The following is a 25,890-nucleotide window of genomic DNA, read 5'->3' as shown; positions in this document are numbered from 1 at the left end:
TTGTAAAAGGAACTGTGTAGCCAAGTTTCAGTGGTCATTTGCCGTAATCGGTAAGCGGATTTGAGTCTTATGGTAAATGAAAAAATTAATCGATACTCAAAGATGGCTTGCTGGTTTTTTAATTATGCTAAACGGAAATGAGCGAACAAATTACTGCCGTCAACAGGAAAGAGGAAAATATACATTCTCAATTAGGCAAAAATAGGCAGTTGATTTTCGTAACATAAATACGAGTACACATTTATTCTCTTTCGCAAAATCTTGTTTTTCTACGTAAATTCAATTTCTTTGGAATGCAAAGCTAATCAAAAGAAATAGAAACTAAGGGGGGCACTTAGAAATTGATTGGATTGACTATTCATATTTAGCATTCAAACATGGGAAAAATAGAAAAGTCACAAATTGAGTAAGTGTACTTTTTCATTTCATAAAAATGCATTTAAACGAAATGTGAGCTGTATAATTTTGTGTGCAACAAATGAAACTGAATATTCCTTGGAATCTGTTTGGAAAAGCCCTAATTCGCAAATTTGCACTGAAGTTCCTTTATTCCTTGTTTGTCAACCATTTTCTGTAATTGTAAACGGATTCCCTTTCTAAATATGGAATGCCTGGAAATTGAAAAAGCGAAACTTGATATCGAGTTGAAGAACTTTTCCTACTTGGCCGTGTTTACTTATTCAAAAAGTTCTCCAGCTATATACATACAATTTGAGTTTAATTAAGACTTGTGCCTGCATTCAGATAGTATTTCGGTTTTGCCAGCCTCTATTATCATGGCCATATCAATGGTTTGTTATTCAGCAGGCGAAAGCATTATGCAAAAATGGGATTTGCGGTGCTGCTGTTGCATCGGCGGCGCGGATTGCAGTTTTAATCAGGCCAACATCCATTGCCCTTCCGTGTCCCACAGCATTTCACAGACTTCGCTGCGAATTGTAAATTATTTGGCTTTCGAACCGCGCACACAAATCTGCAAAAAGCCGCAAGCCATGCGCTGTAAAATGAAACTTTTGCCACCTTCACCACTGGAAGGTGGTTTCCCCGGCTGGAAAACATTAGTGAAGTCGTTTCCTCATTAAATTTTAGCTATAAACTCTGCCGAAAGCGCGTTCAGCGAGCATTTGTGCCATTCTTTGCTCCAGAAATATACATCAGTGGCAATATGGGAGCACAGAAACTAAACTTTTATGCTGACGGCAAAACGTTGTTGCTCTGAATCATAAAATTACAAAATTAATATACTCTCTGCCAATGCACAACGGCAAACTAAATAAGGCATAAATTATATATTGAATTAATTATTGAACAAACCAAAACTACACGACCAGCTTTCCCTTAGGCATTTGTGCGAAATGGTAAAAAGTTCACTCGAAAAGGGGCGAAAATAAATGCAATGCGCTTGGGGAGCAAATGATGGAAATGAAACAAATTAAAACACTAAGCTTCAAGAGCCGCGGGCTGCAGAAGGACCCTCGCCCAGAAGGTCCTTGTTTCAAAAGAAGATTCAATTGCTATTTCCGGTCTGGCGTTCGGTTGCTAAGCCAAGCACCAAGGAGCCGGACCACAAATGCAACTCACAAGGGGAAATAATAGTCGATATGGAAATGGGAGCGGCAGTGGTGTGCAGATTGCAGGTGCAGCACCTGCTAATTGCCCACCTGTCACAAGCAGCCAGCTGGATGAGCACTGGCAGAAAAAGAGTGGAGAAAACAAATGATACACAAATATTTCATCAGTGCTAGTTGGCCTGCGTTACATTCAGTACTCTGCTGGTATAAAACTGTGTAAAGTATGCAGCATTGAGGCCTGTTTTCTCGCAGTGTCGTCCGTGTGAGTGGCTGGAAAATGTTGCAAACCGCAGTTGCAGCCAGTCGGCTGGTCTGACTTGCGACCTAGCGGCAAGTTGATTGTCGTCCGGGTTTGCCGACCAGGCCGAAGAATTCCATGTCCTGTGCCCGTCGAAAATGCGTGCTAGAAATCAAGGAGCTCGCCCTTTGTGGAGCTAGCGATAATATGCCAAATTGACTGCATTCTAATTTCTGTCACAAGGCTTCTGCGGAAAGGAAATTAAATTGCTGAACCCATTACTGGCCAACGGCAGGGTCTGGGATTTCGGTTTGGAGTTGCTGCATTTGCTGGGTTTGCTGCGGTTGCTGGGGTTGCAGTCTTGCCACAAAATTGTCTCCTTGGAGCGTCGATAATTAATGAGGCCTGCGTTGCACACGTTCGGCCAATCGGAAGTCATTGGCGTTTGTGCAGCCCAAAGAAAGCAATTTGAAAGCAAACAAGTTGCAGTTGCCTTGATTGTCGTAAGTTGCTAGGAATAAACATTTGCTTGTTAGGAATTTTAGGAATTTTAGGCATTTCGATGGCTTCAATTAAGCCGCAAAAGTGTGTTTACCAGCTATGCATATTGAGTATCTTACATCATTGGTCTCGTTGCTAAAATCGAAATGTTTCCCCAATGTTTCTACCCAGATCCACTCATCGTGATGAGTTTGGCACACAGCGTGTTTACAAGAAGACCTCGCCGAATTGTGTGCTGACTTTATATTTACCCACTCGCGAGATAACGCTCACCGGCAATAATCCGTCCGTTTTGAGGGGCATCGTCTACGTGGATCCGAAGGCCATCCAGGGATATCGCGTATACGCCCAGCTGACGCTGACATTTCGGTAAGTTTGCCCGCAGTGGTCAAGCCGTTGATGCTTCAATTTTGCCGATTTTTCCTACTTTAGCTATGGCCGCGAGGATGAGGAGGTGATGGGGCTGCGGTTCTGCAACGAGGCCATAATGTCACTGCACCAGATTTGGCCACGACTCGAGGAGCCCACACCAGAGTCCCTCAGTCCATTGCAGGTAATCCTTTGGAATTATGCATGAGCGGTTTGGGGATTTCAGGTTCGAAGTCCTTCGTCCTTCGTCCGTCGTCCTTCTTTCGCTAAAATGACGGGTCCTTGACCGACAGCTGATGGGAGAGCTGTCCAACTTTGGCATTAACAATTGATGACGTTGCGGAAGAGAGCTCTCCGCTTCTCCCCATCCTCCATGGGCTCCATCGGCTCCATTCTCGCCATTCTCACTATCACCGCACCCCAAAATCGCATTAACCAACCGGGTGAATCGGCTCCATTAGTGCGCCAGGGAAAAACGGCTCGGTGCACAAGATCATAAATAATTGGACAATTTGCTGGGACTTGCAACGCCATCGTTTGGCACCTCGGTTGGGGAGCATATGAAATTTCAGCAGGACTTTGCCAGGATGTTCCCTGGCCATCAGCGACTTTTTGCTGATTATTTAAGTAAGCCAACGCTCATTCAATATACGTAACACTGAAAGAAAACTGTACATTTCTATCCAAGCTACATTATATTTTGTAAATCTTGAATGTACCTACAAATGGTAGCCTATTTTTTTATCTGCTTTATTTATAACCCTTTGCCTTTCGCGAATTGTATTGCTTAACTGCTGGATGACAAACTGTTTCAATGATTTGGTTTCCCCTTGATAACCACTTCAGATCAGCTCCAGCCCCACGGATTTTTATGAGCAGCACGTCCGTCCGCTCGTCCGCTCGTCCGCTCGTCCGTCTGGCAATCCGTCCGGAATCCCGGACCCCGGATGCCGTATCCGGATGCTGACATCTCACGTGCGCCCTTGGAAATGTGTACTTCGTGGACCGTCGGTACACTCGCATGTGTATAATGGACACAAAATGATGGGTGCCGTTGTGGTGCTCGGAAATGTGGTGCCTTCGGGCGGCTTGGTGCACTTAAACCAATTGAAAATCAATTTCATTTAAGTAAAAGCCAAACAAATGTTTGCCATTGCCTCTCCGAATGCTGTGTGCATTGTTTTTCACGTCCTTGCGCGAGATTTGTAAGGGTTCTTGGAGGACTCTTTGGACGGCTGACCGGAAACTTTCGACTCAACCTTTCGCATTTTTATGAAATTTGACATGGCATAATTTATTTGTTCCTGCCAACCCATTTTCGTTGGTCCATGCCCCAAAACGAATTTGGTTAGCCAATGGGTTCTTCTCCTTCCATCCTCCACATCTTCAATGTGGAGGGTCCTCAGACACAAACACAAGCAAGGACCCATACACACACACACACACACAGGCACACGCATAATTAAATAAATTTGATTTTAATAACTTGCCGAACGACACGAGCCGGTAAAGATAAAGAAAAGCTGCCCGAAAATAGGCCTCAGCAAACAGATGAGACAAGAAAAAGAACAGGAAGTATAAAGAGAGATATTACACTGAAAAAAATCAATTGAAAAAACAACAATTTGCTGTATTTGGCCACGGATAAGCGTTGATAATATGCGCAAAGATTGGCTGTATTAGGGCGGTAATTTAAAAATGATGCTAGGAAGGAAAATAATACAGCTCGCTTTCTTACTCACTTAAAATTGTGGTTGTGTTGAGATAAGAGAATCCAGGACAACAGGAGCCCGAAGGACACGCTTACGCTTTCGTTGTCCCGAGAAACCTGAGAGTACACGCGCAAATGATTAAACTTTTATACACATTCATTTGAGTGAGCCGCCTTTAAAGGCTTAACAAATTGTACGCGCCCTGGGGAAAATCAATAGATAATCAATAGATAATCAATAGAGCTCAGCTAAATGCCTGCCGGCCAATGATAAGGTCCACCCTAAAGTACCCACATAGCTGAAGATGCATAACCAAATGCAAATGGAAATGTACACAAAAACGCAGAGGCAAGAATAAAGCCAAATGATAAATAAATAAATGAATTATATGCTTGCCCGCCGAATAAGTAAGAGAATCAATTATGCCAATCTGGCATCGCGTTTCCAGCCAAATCGAAATGCTAAGCTGCGCCACGCCCCCATTTATTCGCCCACTTATTTGCCTCTTCCGTTGCAGGAGGCCCTGATGAAGCGCCTGGGCGACGGAGCCCATCCCTTCACCCTCTCGCTGTCCTCCTACGCACCACCCAGTGTCCAGTTGGTGCCCGCCAAGCGGTACTACGGAGCTCCGATTGGCACCAGCTACGATGTGCGCTGCTTCATCGGTAAGTTTGGGGATCGCCGGGGCTTTAAGGATTAGCGCGGGGAGCTGGGACCTCAGAGAAGGCGACATTGTGCAGCTACTTCTGCCAGTGGCAGTGCTATTTAGGAGATGAAAGTTAGAGCTGGAAGTTAATCCCTTATGCTGTTTTATTTGAATGTATTTTAGGCATATTTCAAACTGACAGACTTTTGAACACTTATAAATATCAAGTTCAATTTAGGTTTGTACAAACTTAAAAGATTCCAGCCAGTCCCACGCAAGTTGAAGCACATGCTCGCAGACAACAGAAGTAGTCTGGAGTGCAGTGTCTTGGGATTGGGATTGGGTCAATAGACGGACATCTGGCTTTCACCTGAAGCACTCACCCACATTGCTGGCATCCCCCGCAGAAACCACCTGACTCAACTCACAACTCACACCCATCAAACCAGCCCATTTGAACGCCATCAAAGATCCAGACATCGTCGCCCACCGAATCCAGTGGTGACTTCGACTGTAACAATCAAGTCGATTTCCAGCGCTCAATTATATGTGTATAAATATCCATTTAAACACCAGCGGCCCGCCCCCAGCAATCCGCTTTCCTTCGAATTGAATCGAATCGAATCGAATCGAAACGAATCCAATCGCACCGAATTCATCGCTGACGTCAGTGCAGGGGGATTTGTGATTGATTTTTTATTTTTACTTTTGTTTTGCAATCGCAGGGACCGGCCCAGTTAATATAAAGTTGTTTTTATAAATTCAATTCGACACGCCCTTGCAGCTTAAATTACCAAGCATAAAAAGCACTTTTAAACTCGTCAGTTTTAAAAACCAAATATCGAAATTTACAGCAAATGCCACAGCTGAAAATAGGCTTAGCAACACGCATAATTAATCCGCACTGCCAATGTGTAATCAATATCAAAAGCCGCCGATTGGGAACCAAAGTGGGATTGGGATTCTGTTGATATTATCTTAGTCGCTCGAGGGTGTACGAATATGTCTGTGATTCCACATACAATTTTTGGTGGGAATATACAATGTACATGCAATATCCTGTCAGATGAAACTGTGAGTTTTGGCCAGCGCCGCAGGTGCCAAGGCGAAACACGCTCTCCAACTCCCCAGCAACCAGCCATGCCCACTCCCACTCCCACTTCCCACTTCCCATCCCGAGTGCCAGCCAACGCCTCTGTCTCCATCACTCGTGCAATTGTTGAATGTAGCATGCAAAGCCCAACTGCGGTTGCTCCGGGCAACCCACACAGGACCGAGGACCGAGGTCACAGGACGCCGGACGCAGGACATCCGGGGGATGGGTGGGACATGGCCAGGTCCTGCTCCAGCTGCAGCAGCTGCTGCTGCTGCTGCTGCTGCTGATGCTTCTGCGGCTCCATAATTACACGCTGTTCCACCGCATTGCCAGCAAGTTGGGGCAATGCGGTCCGCTTCACAACTTGCAATGGAAATGGGAAATTTATGGTCAGGATGGGGGTGTGTAAGGATGTTTGATCAAGAATAAGAAAAGCAGCAGCCCATGGCAACCAGTTGAAGGAAGGAGTTGCAGTAATTAATCTGAACTGATTACCAGCCGAGTGGCATATTCGATAATTAATTTCATTATTAGCACCCTACACACCTTGGGTAAGAAACGGCAAATGGAAATTGAATGCTTTATCTGGCTTAGATCATTTCCATGGCATAATTCATCAATTGAATGAGCTTGGCCAAAACAATTTCAGGCATTTTACCAGGCCCACATATCATGGTTAGAAAATCATTAAAAAGCAGTGCGCATTTTGCTCAGATTTCCATTGCCATTAAAGCTGTCCGGGCAATTATTTTAATTTACGTGGCGGCTTAGAATGAAAATGATTACAAAAGAGCTTAAGCTTTAGACATGCTAACAAATTGAGGCGTTCTCAAGGCGGGGCCAAGCTGAAATGCACAAATCTATGTTAATTAAGTATATTTAAGCGTGAGGTATGCAACAAATTTAACATTTAACTGTGACACATTTGTATTATAACAAAATCGCTGAAGTTTAAGTAAGAGCATAAGAAGTGTGAGATCTGTATCCAGATGCCAGCCAAATCGCTGGATTTTGAAAGGCACTGATGTGGACAACACATGCACAATACACATAATATAAATTAAAGCCCCATGATCATGATCGCACGCCCCTCATCCCGTATCGTTCGTATCGCCCCCGTATCCAATCCCATAGAGCTTCTGAGCGACGACGAGCCCACTTGAGCAGAAGCCAAGATCAAGCGCCCCAATCCGCTGGCCAGGTGGGTCTCCCGGCTCTTCTGCCGCGGCTGCTGTGCCTGTATGTGCACGTCCCCCGACCAAGGTATATGAGGCACTAACTGATTGATCTGATTGTGAAGTGGTTGTGTGGAATGTGGACATCGATTTCGGATCGAATCGCATCGGATTGGATTGGATTGGAATGGAATGGAATGGAATGGATTGGCTCGGCTCACATCGAATCGAATCGAATCCGATCGGATCGGCCATGCTATCGGTGTCGTCTTTGTCCTGTTGCTGCTCGTGATCGTGCTCCTTTCCATTTCCGTTTCTAAATCTGTTTCCGTTTCCGTTTCCATTTCCGTTTCCGTTTGTGTTTCTGTTGCCTCTTGCGTTCCATTCCAGTTTCTTGGTGTTGTGGCTTGCTCTATCTTACTCTCTCTCTCTCTATCTCCTTTTCTATCTCTCTCTCTTTCTCCCTGTCCCTGTCTTACTCTCCTGTGTGTACTTCTCCCATTCAGTGTTGGGGAAATTATTCATTTAACAATATTTACATTTATTACACTCACCTATTTTCTGAAATAGATTCTTCCATTTATTTGTTGATATGAGATTTTATAGAGGTTATAAACCGCCCCCACACGCTCCCTCCTTCCGTTGTTGTGCTCGATCTCTATTGCTGTTTGATATAGCCCAACTGTTAGAACCCCGTATCGACTCCTTCCTCCGATTTGCATCTCTCCATCTACCCAAACACCACTTTCATGTGTATCTTTCCCGCCATTTCTGTGTACTCCACCTTCATTTGTTTCATGTTGAGTGTGTTTGCTATCCGTTCAAGTGGCCGGCTGCCTGCCTGAGGTAATCGAAAAATCAAATAACGAATCTCTCATGATCACTTGCCATTCGGACGATTGACGGACCACGACTGCCAAAACAAAAATTCAAGACATCCGCAAAATTATAAGGATATTTCGCCCAGAAAGTCCTTGCAACAATTGAAAGCTTTCGCAAGCGTCGGCGGCGGCAACGGCAGCGGCAAACGAACTTTCCAATTCGCCTAACACAATCAATTAATCCATTTCTTGCCACCCACTCTTTCGTTCTCTGTCTATTTTCCACTGATCGTGCAGCGGACAAAACGGATGAGAAGTTCCATCGCCGGGCCTCGGTGAAGATGGGCGTGCGGGTCATCTATCGCACGGATGTCTTTCATCACTTGGCGCCCGAGCAGTACGCCGCCCTTGCCGGACGGCAGAACAACGCCCAGTCGCCGCCGGCCAGTGCCACGCCCCCTTCGGTAGGCGAGGGCGGGGAGCAGCACGCCGCCCACGCCCATGCCCACGCCCACGCCCATCACCAATCGCAGTCGCAGCCAACTAGCGGTTCCAAGCACAAGTCGAAGTCCGAGCGCGGCGACTCCTTCCCCAAGCTGCGGCTCTCACCGAAATCCTTTCGATTCAGCGGTCGTTTCGGGCGCAGCAAGAGCGAGATCGAGAAGTGTCCCAATGATCCCTTCCACAGCTACAGCAAGTCCTTCCAGGAGGTGAGACCCAATACCCCGTAGTGCCAAATAATTAAATAACTGAACCAATTGTGCAACTTTCAGCACTGTGACAGCATGTTGCCGCCGCACACTGGGGCCGGGGTCACTGGAGGAATCGGTGGCGTCAGCGTGGGTCCTTGTGGCGGTCCCCAAGGATCCGTGGACAAGCCATTCCTGCTGCACGACGGACGGGTGGGATTGCGGGCCAGCTTGGACAAGGGCTGGTATACACACGGCGAGGACGTTCAGGTGACCGTCAATATACGCAACGATAGCCGCAAGACGGTCCGCAAAGTTCGGGTAAGTTGCCCTGGTAGCCCACCAGTTAGCCATTCTTCCAGATTCCTCGGCCATTCCTCAGCCATTCCTCAGCCATTTCTTTGGTTAAGCAGGCAATCATTCGGAATGCCATTACGTATACGCAACGTGGTGTTGTCGAGGTGAAGGCTAACAAACTGTTGCTTTTGGGTCTCACCTGGAATGCAGGCTTTTGTGAGAGATTTCCAGGGGTGCAACTGGAAAACAACTTAAATTTATTGGCTTAAAAACGATTTGGTAGAAGCAAATACTTATTTAGAACGGCAATTGCAAAAGTACTTAGTGCAAAAGTAAATTGGAAAACAACTAGGCGCATTAGGATGCGGGTCGTCGATTAGGTTAGCAATTGGCTTTTGTTTAAAGGATTAGAGTCCTTTTGTATGGAACCTAACTGTCGGCGCCACTGATTTAAGCTGCATGCCCACCATGGCAACGAGCAACGAAAACTATCCACATCCTAGTCGACTTTATTCCTGGGATACACACAATACGGTACATAATCTGCATTGGCACCTGGTCTATGCAAAAAAGAAAGTGGCTTGGGATGACTAAAAAGCCAGGAGGATTTGATATCCATTGCTTGCCGGGTGTGCCTGGTACTGCGAAAATCGTCATTTCATTGAATGCAATTCGATGTTGGGCTCGAAGATTTTGAGGCACGTTATTAATTAAGTGCAAGATGCATATATTTGATCACATAAGCCGACATCCCTGCGTTGAGACACTGAGTGGAGAACTCAAGGGTCCTTTGTGATTGGTGCACACGTATGGAAGTATGGAAGGACCTGCTCCGAGTTATGACAGTTAATCAAACGCTCCCTTGGGCCAGGCACTACTAGTTAAGCTGATTGTGAGTTGCTTGGCTCCACCCTTCTAAGAGCAATGGGTTTCCAAGGCAAATGAGTAACGATGGGGATTGATTTGCAGTTTACTGGCTTATTCGAGACGGCAGCTTTCTGGACTTTTCATTGTCTTTGCTCCGTCCCTTGCTGTAACACACACACACACACGCTCAGCTATTTCCAGCTCAAGCACAATTCTAATGAAAAATAGCAATTACCAAAGATAATTTTCAAATTGCTGTATGCCGTATGCCGATTGAATGGGATTCAATTTGAGACTCCTATTTTCCTGGGTAAACAATAGGTGGGACAAACAAAAGGCAGCTTATATAGAGATTTAACGATGCCTCTAGAGCAGTGCCCATTTCCATTGACTTAGGCTTAGCATAAGCCTGGTTGCTTAAAAGAACAACGAATTTGAAGCAGAAATGTAGAAGAGAGACTAAATATAGTTCACAAAAAAAATGACTTCGAAATATAGTTGAAGATGCCCAGACTGCTAAAATATTGATTGATTCGGCTGCGATTTACTTGGCATTTTGGCACAGCAGCAAGAATATTATTGTATGCAAAACCTTAGAATTTCACCCTTACCCGAAATCGCCTGCTAATCGCTGTGGGGTAATGGAAAGATTACCCACGCACCTGATGTTGCCTCAAATGAAGGGAATGGCAGACAGGAAGACAGGTGGACAGAAAGTGGGGTGGCGACAAATCGAAAGGATCCCATGGGTCCCAGGGCTCCAGGACTCCAGGACTCCAAGACAGGCAGTTGATTCCTTAAGCACACCCACTCACGCACATATGCAAATTGCGCTTAGCCGAATGAAATTGTCAAGCGAAGGACACTCAGCCCCCTTTCCACACGGATTGCCGAAGGGGAGGGAGGAAAAGGATCTGAAAGGCTGGCAAAAGACGCAGTTAAAGTGAAAATTGTGTTTATACATTTTATGGGCTTTATTCCGCCCCCGCCACCGTTACTCAGCTTGACTTTTTATTGTGCCCCGAAGGCCCTTCAGTGTGAGCCGCACACACCTTTCTTCTGGCTCCTTCGGCATTCATAGAGCCTCCTTGTGTTCACGCCTGCCAGCCTGCCAGCCTGCCACGCCTACAAACACGCCAACGCCTTCCGTAAAAGGTAGACTGTATTTACCGGGAAATGGAACTCACAAAAGTGTGCTGTAGTCCTACATTGTGCCGGGCTATGCCTAATCCGTGCTTAACCCTCTCCTGTCCTTTTTATCCTTTTTTTTCCACATCCACTCCAGATGAACCATCAACGTCCATTGTCACGTACTCTAAGAACACGAAGATGGATAACTACTTAATGTCGCAATAGATTATTGAGTTTGTACTGCAGTCTATTTTTACTTTTTATTAAATTATTTCATTTCATTCGAAATTGAAATGTATTTCCGAAAACCAGCAGGAAATTTACATGGGTAGTAAGCCCGTTTTATTAGCCACCTCTTTGGGCAACTTATGTCCTTGATATCATATCATATTTCTTACAACATTTTTTATTTTTTGGTACAAAATAATCAGTGCTATTTCAATAAAAATAGTTGTCCAAAAGTGAAGGGCATAGTCAGTTATGCTTATTAGCAGCACAAAACAATCTTCATTTTAGTTGTGTCTTCTTTTTTTGGCTAAGTTGACCTAAACAAAATTTGTTGTATGTGGTTTTCTATGAAAAATAATCAGTATTTTTTCGATAGCAATAAAAGTAGTTGTCCAAAATTGGAATGACATACCTCGTTGAATTTGTAACAAAATTCGCTATCCACCTGCATTCAAACTTGAAAACTTTTATTTTTGACCATTTTTTGGAAATTTTGATGAGGGTACCCCTTATCGAAAATGCGAAAATTTGTTAAAATTTGTTTTTCCGAAAATCATAAAAGTGGTGATAGGCATAGTTAGCTATGTTTATTAGCAGCACAAAACTGTCTTCATTTTAGCTGTGCCTTCTTTTTTGGCTAAGTTATGGCGAAAACCCAGTTTGAAAATATCCGATTTTTGACAAAATTTTTTTTATGATTATTTTTTGATAAAAATAATCGGTTTTTTTGCGATAGCAATAAAAATAGTTGTCCAAACCTAGAATGTCATACCCCGTTGAATTCGTAACAAAATTTCCCATCGACGTGTATTCAAAAAAGTAAATTTTAATTTTTTGCCATTTTTCGCAAATTTTGATGGGGGTACCCCTTATCGAAAATGCGAAATTTTGTTAAAATTTATTTTTCCGAAAATCATAAAAGTAGTGATAGGCATAGTTAGCTATGTTTATTAGCAGCACAAAACTGTCTTCATTTTAGCTGTGCCTTCTTTTTTGGCTAAGTTATGGCGAAAACCCAGTTTGAAAATATCCGATTTTTGACAAAATTTTTTTTATGATTATTTTTTGATAAAAATAATCGGTTTTTTTGCGATAGCAATAAAAATAGTTGTCCAAACCTAGAATGTCATACCCCGTTGAATTCGTAACAAAATTTCCCATCGACGTGTATTCAAAAAAGTAAATTTTAATTTTTTGCCATTTTTCGCAAATTTTGATGGGGGTACCCCTTATCGAAAATGCGAAATTTTGTTAAAATTTATTTTTTCGAAAATCATAAAAGTAGTGATAGGCATAGTTAGCTGGGTTTATTAGCAGCACAAAACTGTCTTCATTTTAGCTGTGCCTTCTTTTTTGGCTAAGTTATGGCGAAAACCCAGTTTGAAAATATCCGATTTTTGACAAAATTTTTTTTATGATTATTTTTTGATAAAAATAATCGGTTTTTTTGCGATAGCAATAAAAATAGTTGTCCAAACCTAGAATGTCATACCCCGTTGAATTCGTAACAAAATTTCCCATCGACGTGTATTCAAAAAAGTAAATTCTAATTTTTTGCCATTTTTCGCAAATTTTGATGGGGGTACCCCTTATCGAAAATGCGAAATTTTGTTAAAATTTATTTTTTCGAAAATCATAAAAGTAGTGATAGGCATAGTTAGCTGGGTTTATTAGCAGCACACAACTGTCTTCATTTTAGCTGTGCCTTCTTTTTTGGCTAAGTTATGGCGAAAACCCAGTTTGAAAATATCCGATTTTTGACAAAATTTTTTTTATGATTATTTTTTGATAAAAATAATCGGTTTTTTTGCGATAGCAATAAAAATAGTTGTCCAAACCTAGAATGTCATACCCCGTTGAATTCGTAACAAAATTTCCCATCGACGTGTATTCAAAAAAGTAAATTCTAATTTTTTGCCATTTTTCGTAAATTTTGATGGGGGTACCCCTTATCGAAAATGCGAAATTTTGTTAAAATTTATTTTTTCGAAAATCATAAAAGTAGTGATAGGCATAGTTAGCTGGGTTTATTAGCAGCACAAAACTGTCTTCATTTTAGCTGTGCCTTCTTTTTTGGCTAAGTTATGGCGAAAACTCAGTTTGAAAATATCCGATTTTTGACAAAATTTTTTTTATGATTATTTTTTGATAAAAATAATCGGTTTTTTTGCGATAGCAATAAAAATAGTTGTCCAAACCTAGAATGTCATACCCCGTTGAATTCGTAACAAAATTTCCCATCGACGTGTATTCAAAAAAGTAAATTCTAATTTTTTGCCATTTTTCGCAAATTTTGATGGGGGTACCCCTTATCGAAAATGCGAAATTTTGTTAAAATTTATTTTTTCGAAAATCATAAAAGTAGTGATAGGCATAGTTAGCTGGGTTTATTAGCAGCACAAAACTGTCTTCATTTTAGCTGTGCCTTCTTTTTTGGCTAAGTTATGGCGAAAACCCAGTTTGAAAATATCCGATTTTTGACAAAATTTTGTTTATGATTATTTTTTGATAAAAATAATCGGTTTTTTTGCGATAGCAATAAAAATAGTTGTCCAAACCTAGAATGTCATACCCCGTTGAATTCGTAACAAAATTTCCCATCGACGTGTATTCAAAAAAGTAAATTCTAATTTTTTGCCATTTTTGGCAAATTTTGATGGGGGTACCCCTTATCGAAAATGCGAAATTTTGTTAAAATTTATTTTTTCGAAAATCATAAAAGTAGTGATAGGCATAGTTAGCTGGGTTTATTAGCAGCACAAAACTGTCTTCATTTTAGCTGTGCCTTCTTTTTTGGCTAAGTTATGGCGAAAACCCAGTTTGAAAATATCCGATTTTTGACAAAATTTTTTTTATGATTATTTTTTGATAAAAATAATCGGTTTTTTTGCGATAGCAATAAAAATAGTTGTCCAAACCTAGAATGTCATACCCCGTTGAATTCGTAACAAAATTTCCCATCGACGTGTATTCAAAAAAGCAAATTCTAATTTTTTGCCATTTTTCGCAAATTTTGATGGGGGTACCCCTTATCGAAAATGCGAAATTTTGTTAAAATTTATTTTTTCGAAAATCATAAAAGTAGTGATAGGCATAGTTAGCTGGGTTTATTAGCAGCACAAAACTGTCTTCATTTTAGCTGTGCCTTCTTTTTTGGCTAAGTTATGGCGAAAACCCAGTTTGAAAATATCCGATTTTTGACAAAATTTTTTTTATGATTATTTTTTGATAAAAATAATCGGTTTTTTTGCGATAGCAATAAAAATAGTTGTCCAAACCTAGAATGTCATACCCCGTTGAATTCGTAACAAAATTTCCCATCGACGTGTATTCAAAAAAGCAAATTCTAATTTTTTGCCATTTTTCGCAAATTTTGATGGGGGTACCCCTTATCGAAAATGCGAAATTTTGTTAAAATTTATTTTTTCGAAAATCATAAAAGTAGTGATAGGCATAGTTAGCTGGGTTTATTAGCAGCACAAAACTGTCTTCATTTTAGCTGTGCCTTCTTTTTTGGCTAAGTTATGGCGAAAACCCAGTTTGAAAATATCCGATTTTTGACAAAATTTTTTTTATGATTATTTTTTGATAAAAATAATCGGTTTTTTTGCGATAGCAATAAAAATAGTTGTCCAAACCTAGAATGTCATACCCCGTTGAATTCGTAACAAAATTTCCCATCGACGTGTATTCAAAAAAGTAAATTCTAATTTTTTGCCATTTTTCGCAAATTTTGATGGGGGTACCCCTTATCGAAAATGCGAAATTTTGTTAAAATTTATTTTTTCGAAAATCATAAAAGTAGTGATAGGCATAGTTAGCTGGGTTTATTAGCAGCACAAAACTGTCTTCATTTTAGCTGTGCCTTCTTTTTTGGCTAAGTTATGGCGAAAACCCAGTTTGAAAATATCCGATTTTTGACAAAATTTTTTTTATGATTATTTTTTGATAAAAATAATCGGTTTTTTTGCGATAGCAATAAAAATAGTTGTCCAAACCTAGAATGTCATACCCCGTTGAATTCGTAACAAAATTTCCCATCGACGTGTATTCAAAAAAGTAAATTTTAATTTTTTGCCATTTTTCGCAAATTTTGATGGGGGTACCCCTTATCGAAAATGCGAAATTTTGTTAAAATTTATTTTTTCGAAAATCATAAAAGTAGTGATAGGCATAGTTAGCTGGGTTTATTAGCAGCACAAAACTGTCTTCATTTTAGCTGTGCCTTCTTTTTTGGCTAAGTTATGGCGAAAACCCAGTTTGAAAATATCCGATTTTTGACAAAATTTTTTTTATGATTATTTTTTGATAAAAATAATCGGTTTTTTTGCGATAGCAATAAAAATAGTTGTCCAAACCTAGAATGTCATACCCCGTTGAATTCGTAACAAAATTTCCCATCGACGTGTATTCAAAAAAGTAAATTCTAATTTTTTGCCATTTTTCGCAAATTTTGATGGGGGTACCCCTTATCGAAAATGCGAAATTTTGTTAAAATTTATTTTTTCGAAAATCATAAAAGTAGTGATAGGCATAGTTAGCTGGGTTTATTAGCAGCACAAAACTGTCTTCATTTTAGCTGTGCCTTCTTTTTTGGCTAAGTTATGGCGAAAACCCAGTTTGAAAATATCCGATTTTTGACAAAATTTTTTTTATGATTATTTTTTGATAAAAATAATCGGTTTTTTTGCGATAGCAATAAAAATAGTTGTCCAAACCTAGAATGTCATACCCCGTTGAATTCGTAACAAAATTTCCCATCGACGTGTATTCAAAAAAGTTAATTCTAATTTTTTGCCATTTTTCGCAAATTTTGATGGGGGTACCCCTTATCGAAAATGCGAAATTTTGTTAAAATTTATTTTTTCGAAAATCATAAAAGTAGTGATAGGCATAGTTAGCTGGGTTTATTAGCAGCACAAAACTGTCTTCATTTTAGCTGTGCCTTCTTTTTTGGCTAAGTTATGGCGAAAACCCAGTTTGAAAATATCCGATTTTTGACAAAATTTTTTTATGATTATTTTTTGATAAAAATAATCGGTTTTTTCGCGATAGCAATAAAAATAGTTGTCCAAACCTAGAATGTCATACCCCGTTGAATTCGTAACAAAATTTCCCATCGACGTGTATTCAAAAAAGTAAATTCTAATTTTTTGCCATTTTTCGCAAATTTTGATGGGGGTACCCCTTATAGAAAATGCGAAATTTTGTTAAAATTTATTTTTTCGAAAATCATAAAAGTAGTGATAGGCATAGTTAGCTGGGTTTATTAGCAGCACAAAACTGTCTTCATTTTAGCTGTGCCTTCTTTTTTGGCTAAGTTATGGCGAAAACCCAGTTTGAAAATATCCGATTTTTGACAACATTTTTTTTATGATTATTTTTTGATAAAAATAATCGGTTTTTTTGCGATAGCAATAAAAATAGTTGTCCAAACCTAGAATGTCATACCCCGTTGAATTCGTAACAAAATTTCCCATCGACGTGTATTCAAAAAAGTAAATTCTAATTTTTTGCCATTTTTCGCAAATTTTGATGGGGGTACCCCTTATCGAAAATGCGAAATTTTGTTAAAATTTATTTTTTCGAAAATCATAAAAGTAGTGATAGGCATAGTTAGCTATGTTTATTAGCAGCACAAAACTGTCTTCATTTTAGCTGTGCCTTCTTTTTTGGCTAAGTTATGGCGAAAACCCAGTTTGAAAATATCCGATTTTTGACAAAATTTTTTTTATGATTATTTTTTGATAAAAATAATCGGTTTTTTTGCGATAGCAATAAAAATAGTTGTCCAAACCTAGAATGTCATACCCCGTTGAATTCGTAACAAAATTTCCCATCGACGTGTATTCAAAAAAGTTAATTCTAATTTTTTGCCATTTTTCGCAAATTTTGATGGGGGTACCCCTTATCGAAAATGCGAAATTTTGTTAAAATTTATTTTTTCGAAAATCATAAAAGTAGTGATAGGCATAGTTAGCTATGTTTATTAGCAGCACAAAACTGTCTTCATTTTAGCTGTGCCTTCTTTTTTGGCTAAGTTATGGCGAAAACCCAGTTTGAAAATATCCGATTTTTGACAAAATTTTTTTTATGATTATTTTTTGATAAAAATAATCGGTTTTTTTGCGATAGCAATAAAAATAGTTGTCCAAACCTAGAATGTCATACCCCGTTGAATTCGTAACAAAATTTCCCATCGACGTGTATTCAAAAAAGTAAACTCTAATTTTTTGCCATTTTTCGCAAATTTTGATGGGGGTACCCCTTATCGAAAATGCGAAATTTTGTTAAAATTTATTTTTTCGAAAATCATAAAAGTAGTGATAGGCATAGTTAGCTATGTTTATTAGCAGCACAAAACTGTCTTCATTTTAGCTGTGCCTTCTTTTTTGGCTAAGTTATGGCGAAAACCCAGTTTGAAAATATCCGATTTTTGACAAAATTTTTTTTATGATTATTTTTTGATAAAAATAATCGGTTTTTTTTGCGATAGCAATAAAAATAGTTGTCCAAACCTAGAATGTCATACCCCGTTGAATTCGTAACAAAATTTCCCATCGACGTGTATTCAAAAAAGTAAATTCTAATTTTTTGCCATTTTTCGCAAATTTTGATGGGGGTACCCCTTATCGAAAATGCGAAATTTTGTTAAAATTTATTTTTTCGAAAATCATAAAAGTAGTGATAGGCATAGTTAGCTATGTTTATTAGCAGCACAAAACTGTCTTCATTTTAGCTGTGCCTTCTTTTTTGACTAAGTTATGGCGAAAACCCAGTTTGAAAATATCCGATTTTTGACAAAATTTTTTTTATGATTATTTTTTGATAAAAATAATCGGTTTTTTTGCGATAGCAATAAAAATAGTTGTCTAAACCTAGAATGTCATACCCCGTTGAATTCGTAACAAAATTTCCCATCGACGTGTATTCAAAAAAGTAAATTCTAATTTTTTGCCATTTTTCGCAAATTTTGATGGGGGTACCCCTTATCGAAAATGCGAAATTTTGTTAAAATTTATTTTTTCGAAAATCATAAAAGTAGTGATAGGCATAGTTAGCTATGTTTATTAGCAGCACAAAACTGTCTTCATTTTAGCTGTGCCTTCTTTTTTGGCTAAGTTATGGCGAAAACCCAGTTTGAAAATATCCGATTTTTAACAAAATTTTTTTTATGATTATTTTTTGATAAAAATAATCGGTTTTTTTTGCGATAGCAATAAAAATAGTTGTCCAAACCTAGAATGTCATACCCCGTTGAATTCGTAACAAAATTTCCCATCGACGTGTATTCAAAAAAGTAAATTCTAATTTTTTGCCATTTTTCGCAAATTTTGATGGGGGTACCCCTTATCGAAAATGCGAAATTTTGTTAAAATTTATTTTTTCGAAAATCATAAAAGTAGGGATAGGCATAGTTAGCTATGTTTATTAGCAGCACAAAACTGTCTTCATTTTAGCTGTGCCTTCTTTTTTGGCTAAGTTATGGCGAAAACCCAGTTTGAAAATATCCGATTTTTGACAAAATTTTTTTTATGATTATTTTTTGATAAAAATAATCGGTTTTTTTGCGATAGCAATAAAAATAGTTGTCCAAACCTAGAATGTCATACCCCGTTGAATTCGTAACAAAATTTCCCATCGACGTGTATTCAAAAAAGTAAATTCTAATTTTTTGCCATTTTTCGCAAATTTTGATGGGGGTACCCCTTATCGAAAATGCGAAATTTTGTTAAAATTTATTTTTTCGAAAATCATAAAAGTAGTGATAGGCATAGTTAGCTATGTTTATTAGCAGCACAAAACTGTCTTCATTTTAGCTGTGCCTTCTTTTTTGGCTAAGTTATGGCGAAAACCCAGTTTGAAAATATCCGATTTTTGACAAAATTTTTTTTATGATTATTTTTTGATAAAAATAATCGGTTTTTTTGCGATAGCAATAAAAATAGTTGTCCAAACCTAGAATGTCATACCCCGTTGAATTCGTAACAAAATTTCCCATCGACGTGTATTCAAAAAAGTAAATTCTAATTTTTTGCCATTTTTCGCAAATTTTGATGGGGGTACCCCTTATCGAAAATGCGAAATTTTGTTAAAATTTATTTTTTCGAAAATCATAAAAGTAGTGATAGGCATAGTTAGCTATGTTTATTAGCAGCACAAAACTGTCTTCATTTTAGCTGTGCCTTCTTTTTTGGCTAAGTTATGGCGAAAACCCAGTTTGAAAATATCCGATTTTTGACAAAATTTTTTTTATGATTATTTTTTGATAAAAATAATCGGTTTTTTTGCGATAGCAATAAAAATAGTTGTCCAAACCTAGAATGTCATACCCCGTTGAATTCGTAACAAAATTTCCCATCGACGTGTATTCAAAAAAGTAAATTCTAATTTTTTGCCATTTTTCGCAAATTTTGATGGGGGTACCCCTTATCGAAAATGCGAAATTTTGTTAAAATTTATTTTTTCGAAAATCATAAAAGTAGTGATAGGCATAGTTAGCTATGTTTATTAGCAGCACAAAACTGTCTTCATTTTAGCTGTGCCTTCTTTTTTGACTAAGTTATGGCGAAAACCCAGTTTGAAAATATCCGATTTTTGACAAAATTTTTTTTATGATTATTTTTTGATAAAAATAATCGGTTTTTTTGCGATAGCAATAAAAATAGTTGTCTAAACCTAGAATGTCATACCCCGTTGAATTCGTAACAAAATTTCCCATCGACGTGTATTCAAAAAAGTAAATTCTAATTTTTTGCCATTTTTCGCAAATTTTGATGGGGGTACCCCTTATCGAAAATGCGAAATTTTGTTAAAATTTATTTTTTCGAAAATCATAAAAGTAGTGATAGGCATAGTTAGCTATGTTTATTAGCAGCACAAAACTGTCTTCATTTTAGCTGTGCCTTCTTTTTTGGCTAAGTTATGGCGAAAACCCAGTTTGAAAATATCCGATTTTTAACAAAATTTTTTTTATGATTATTTTTTGATAAAAATAATCGGTTTTTTTGCGATAGCAATAAAAATAGTTGTCCAAACCTAGAATGTCATACCCCGTTGAATTCGTAACAAAATTTCCCATCGACGTGTATTCAAAAAAGTAAATTCTAATTTTTTGCCATTTTTCGCAAATTTTGATGGGGGTACCCCTTATCGAAAATGCGAAATTTTGTTAAAATTTATTTTTTCGAAAATCATAAAAGTAGTGATAGGCATAGTTAGCTATGTTTATTAGCAGCACAAAACTGTCTTCATTTTAGCTGTGCCTTCTTTTTTGGCTAAGTTATGGCGAAAACCCAGTTTGAAAATATCCGATTTTTGACAAAATTTTTTTTATGATTATTTTTTGATAAAAATAATCGGTTTTTTTGCGATAGCAATAAAAATAGTTGTCCAAACCTAGAATGTCATACCCCGTTGAATTCGTAACAAAATTTCCCATCGACGTGTATTCAAAAAAGTAAATTCTAATTTTTTGCCATTTTTCGCAAATTTTGATGGGGGTACCCCTTATCGAAAATGCGAAATTTTGTTAAAATTTATTTTTTCGAAAATCATAAAAGTAGTGATAGGCATAGTTAGCTATGTTTATTAGCAGCACAAAACTGTCTTCATTTTAGCTGTGCCTTCTTTTTTGGCTAAGTTATGGCGAAAACCCAGTTTGAAAATATCCGATTTTTGACAAAATTTTTTTTATGATTATTTTTTGATAAAAATAATCGGTTTTTTTGCGATAGCAATAAAAATAGTTGTCCAAACCTAGAATGTCATACCCCGTTGAATTCGTAACAAAATTTCTCATCGACGTGTATTCAAAAAAGTAAATTCTAATTTTTTGCCATTTTTCGCAAATTTTGATGGGGGTACCCCTTATCGAAAATGCGAAATTTTGTTAAAATTTATTTTTTCGAAAATCATAAAAGTATTGATAGGCATAGTTAGCTATGTTTATTAGCAGCACAAAACAGTCTTCATTTTATTCGTGTCTCCTTTTTTGGCCAAGTTATGGCGAAAACACCGTTTGAAAAGACTATATTTAATTAATTTTTATTTATGTTTTTGTAAAAAAATAATCAGTAATTTTATGGCAGCAAATTGAAGGAGGAAGGAAAAAATCAGGTTGAAGCGCCATTTAATTACGTGGCAGATATTACGCATACGACATGGGGCCTTAAATGGAGCAATCCTTACTCTCACGCGTTCGACAGAGTTGAATGCATGCAAACACAAGAAAATGGAACTCGAGGCTACTGCAAAATGCATATGGGATGTATAACTCAATCCTAGAAGTACTTCAGGACTTTAGAATGAAATTCAATATGTTCTATCCTGCTGCGCGCTGCCTGCCATCTGTCAATTGGTATTGTTTATTTTGATTGCAGCCCCATTATTTCACAGCACATTGTTCAATAATGAATAGAACAGAACACTGCAGTCGTCGACAGATACAAGTTCTGACACATACACATGGAACACTCTGCTCTCTATTTTAAAGCTGAACTGATGACAAGGATATGCGCACATATGGGCATACCTATCACATATAGCAAACCGAAACATTTGGAAGCAGTCAGAAAAAAGGTCAGGGCATTCAAAACGAAGCCAATCAAAGAGTTAACCGATGCATATTTCCATTTGGGATAATCGGCTGTTATGTGAAGAGGCGAACATTTGATTGATTGCTGACATTGGATGCACAGGAACAGAAATCTCTGCAATTTGATTGTATTCACAGTTCTGATATTTTAGTTAATTTTAAAAGTGGATAAGAAGGCCGATTGCTTCAATATCTCAAATGCATTCCAAGCAAGTAAGCAGAAATGTGCACTTGTGGGATGCTTGAAATATTTTTGTTTATGAGAATAAAATATTTTTCGGCTGGCCATTTTCCGAACTCAGGGGAATGCAGCTGCATTTACAAAATCACATATTCTGACCCGGAAAACTGGTCAGCAAATGTGGTGTGCATAATTTAAGGGACAGGCCAAATTTCCTGTTTTTGTCAAATTTCAACTCCCAAATGGCTTAGCGCATTGGTGAAAAGCAGTAAATAATATTCTCAATTCATTGGTGCTTCGCTTTGCTCCGTTTGGCTGCCTTCTTGGGCGGCGAAGGGAGTCCTTGTGTCCTTTCTGTGCGTTCTGAGACCCAGAGTCCTTGTCCATTTGTGACAAGCTTCTGCCAGCCTTTATGCAATCGCATAATTTGATTTGATTTGAAGGCCTTTTCCGTGCACCTCACGCCGCTTTCGTACTTTTTGAGCCCCGGCAAAGTCAGAGTCTAAATGTTGATGCCAGACCGAGATTTCTTGTGGGCAGAAGGAGCTGCTCGTCCTCCAGCTCATTTATTTTATTTTCATCGTGCACTTTGCGCCTTATTAAATATGTACATTTCCTTGTGTGTGTGTGCTATTCTGAATGCCGAGATTGCTTTGTACTTTCTGTTTTCTTTTTTGTAGCCAACCAAAGTCAGGCAGCAAATGTCAAAAGTTACCTTGAGTTGTTGGGCAACTTGGACATCTGTTCCCCAATTTCCATCGTCGCTGCGGAGCGGGCGGCGGAGCGGGTGGCGGAGCTGGGTGCCAGCAACAAGTCCTTAGGCGTACGAATGTCCTTTGGCCCCACAGCCAATTGAAAGTCGCCTGGCAGTCGCACAAAGGGAGACGGCGACTCAGTTGACGACCATTTAAATGCTGTACGGAATTGAAAACTGTGAACTGAACGACTCGATGGTAGATTTTGATTGCTCATTTCGATTGGCGCGAGTGCGAGTGCGGTTTTCGCAAACTCTTGAATACGAAAAACAAACCAATATGCCCCAATATTCAAGTATATACATAAGTTGCGCTGAGTTATAAAGTTAAGACCCTAAATTTGCTACTTCTTGCTGTTTTTTACTTAATTAATTCCTGTTTGGCCAACATGGCGGTTGTGTGATATTATTTAATATTAGAAAGTGTCTCACTGAAATCAAAATTCTGTGAAAAAACTGAGTATCGTGTGCCAATTTTATATCACTACGATGTCCCAAAATGGGAGCACTTGTTTTTTGGCCACTTAAGGGAATAGGAAGAAAATAAATTAAGTCCAAATCTCGCAACGGGAAATCGACACTGATGAGCTGCCAATATGTGAATCCAGCCAGGCCTGGGCTTAATTTATTATTTTAGCCATTTCCCGGATTTTTTCCCCCCCTGAACGTTTTTTCCATTTACCCACATGGTCATTCTTACGCGGCCACTTGAACGGACGGTAATTGAGTGCATTATCTCAGATTGGCTGGGAGATTTCGACCAGGGACATTTTGTCCGCGGCCATAAAATAACGCTGAGCTTCGCTTGGGTTTGTCCAAAAAAACAAACAGATGTCAAGAGGTTAACTAATGGAATATGGCTGACTAGACAATACTCTGCTGGGAAACGTTGGTGCAGTAAATTAATGGTATTATCCGGAAAGATTGGGGCACATTTGACTGATTTGAATAGAGTGCGTAGAGTGCGTAACCCGCGGAAATTGTCTTCTCCAGTCACTTAACCATTCTGCTCCAATTTCACTCGCTTGCCATCCTAAAATGTATATATTTTCTGGATTTTCTTTTGGGTCTTCACCTGAACAGGTCTGCGCCATCCAGCACGTCGACGTCTGCATGTTCAACAACGGCAAGTTTAAGAATGTGGTGGCTGATTCGGATAATGTGACACCGCCGGTGGATCGCACAGTGGCCGCTGGAGCCTCGCTGAACACCACGGTGACGCTGCGTCCGCAACGCGGTCCCACCAAGAACTGGATCGCCCTGGAGGACACCTTGCAGCGCAGCACCGAGCCGGAGGAGATCACCGGCGCCATCGCTGCGTCGGCCATCCGCTCGCCTCACTTTGTGATGCAGAACGCCCAGCTGTTGGGCGGTTGCGGCCACCCACTTGGCAGTCCGGCCTTGGTAACGCCACATCCACACCTGTGGCAGCCGGGCTGCTCGCAAGGTCAGGGTCAGCCGGGTAATCCCAACTCCGCCGGCGGCAATGAGGAGCGCAACGTGTTCGCCATCTATGTGTCCTACTATGTCAAGGTGAAGTTAACCCTGAGCGGCATGGGTGGCGAGTTGTCCCTGAAGCTGCCCTTCGTCCTGGTCCACGTGGATGAGACACAGCGTCCGGGCTTTGCCTCCGCTACGTTGGGCGAGCTGCGAATGGAGATGGAGCGTCTGGCCCTGCAGGATGCACCCGTGGGCAAGCGAAACGCACGACGACAGGCACAGCCCACTTTCGCAGAGATCGGAGATGGACCTTCCACCAGTGCGGCTGCTGCCGCCGCAGCCGCTGCTGCAAAGTCGGCCTCTCAAGCCGTTGGCCAGTCAGCCGGACATCTGGACATGATCGAGAGCCTGGACGATGAGTTCAACATCAGGGTGCCGGTGCCAAGGAACGGCTCACACAAGCGGCGCTTGCAGCGCAGCGAGACCTTGGCCCGCGACCTAGAGGAGCACGAGGAGCACGGTCCGATGCCCGAGGAGGAGGACCACATCGTCCAGATTCACTTGGAGCAGGTGTCGCCGGACCGCGACGAAGTGCAGCGCGAGGAGCGGTCGCAGCAGGAGCAGGTGAGCCACGCCCCCGGTGCCGAGACCGGTGCGGTCCCCAAGTCGTCGAATGTGTGATTCTGATTGTGGTCGCAGATGTTTGCCAAACGCAAGAGGAAGCCGTAATGCCGGATTCCCCAAGTGCTAGTACAGGGTAATAGTGCCGAAGACCAATTACTATTTCCCAGAACGCGAAAATCGATTGAACAACACAGTTTTCGTCGTTCTAAAATCGAAAAAATATATAATTATTTATACTTTGGTCTTATTTTTTCAAGCAGTTTCCTGTTCTATTTATTCAAGCATTTTAAACAATTTTGTTCTTTAGCAATACCATTCAAACGTCCAGGAACTATCAATTTTGTGACAAATAGTACAACGTACGTTTAAAATGACAGGTTTAAAGTCGTTTAATAAGACTCCTACATCTTTGTAGCTTTTTCGATTAAGCAGCGTTAAAAAAATAAAAAGTTTTCGACTTAAGCTGCTTCCAATGTTTTAAAACGTTTTTATAGTATAAGCACCGACTCTCGTAGTTGCGGCCACTGTAAATTTTAAAGAAAAAACGATTCAGTTTCGGTTTCAGCAGTCAAGTGTCAGGAGTTAGAAGATAGGTGCGCCCATTATAAAGGGTGGGGATTTGAAAGAAGTCTATAGGTATTAAAAAGTAGATGGTTTCCAAAATCGGAGAGAAAGAAATCCAAAAATGAACTAGAAGGCAACGGTATTCCCTAGGAATTAGACAATGAATTGAGGTGAAATTTTTGCAGTTTGATTAAAATGGAAGTGGACGAGTTGCGACGAAGGAGTTGAAATTGAGTAGTCGTGGATATAGTTAAGATTTATTATTTGATATTAGCCATGCAATGCGTTGAAATTGATGATATTTTGCGTGGATTTGGCAGGATAGTGTAGCTATATAAAACGGCATCAACAGTATTGAAATTGGAAGGCAAGCCAACCCAAATGCAAAG

The 25,890-nt window shown here is 39.7% G+C and overlaps 1 protein-coding gene across 3 annotated transcripts in view; it reads left to right on the top strand.

The window, feature by feature from the left end:
* Positions 1-25,150, top strand: part of LOC6551391 — a 50,425-nt gene extending 25,275 nt beyond the window's left edge. For all 3 annotated transcript variants that reach the window (XM_026982743.1, XM_026982742.1, XM_001977200.3), the window contains 6 exons: positions 2,482-2,679; positions 2,743-2,863; positions 4,909-5,056; positions 8,427-8,839; positions 8,903-9,139; positions 23,957-25,150. In XM_026982743.1, the coding sequence (XP_026838544.1) occupies positions 2,482-2,679; positions 2,743-2,863; positions 4,909-5,056; positions 8,427-8,839; positions 8,903-9,139; positions 23,957-24,994 (2,155 nt within the window). In that variant the 3' untranslated portion in view covers positions 24,995-25,150. The remainder of the gene's footprint in view (positions 1-2,481; positions 2,680-2,742; positions 2,864-4,908; positions 5,057-8,426; positions 8,840-8,902; positions 9,140-23,956) is intronic.
* Positions 25,151-25,890: the final 740 nt, after the last annotated feature.

Source organism: Drosophila erecta, unplaced genomic scaffold, assembly GCF_003286155.1.
Source record: "Drosophila erecta strain 14021-0224.00,06,07 unplaced genomic scaffold, DereRS2 tig00000152-arrow-arrow-pilon, whole genome shotgun sequence".
In the NCBI taxonomy this organism is placed as follows: domain Eukaryota; kingdom Metazoa; phylum Arthropoda; class Insecta; order Diptera; family Drosophilidae; genus Drosophila; species Drosophila erecta.
The sequence above is the reverse complement of the archived record's forward strand: the minus strand, read 5'-3'. Positions and strand labels throughout refer to the sequence as shown.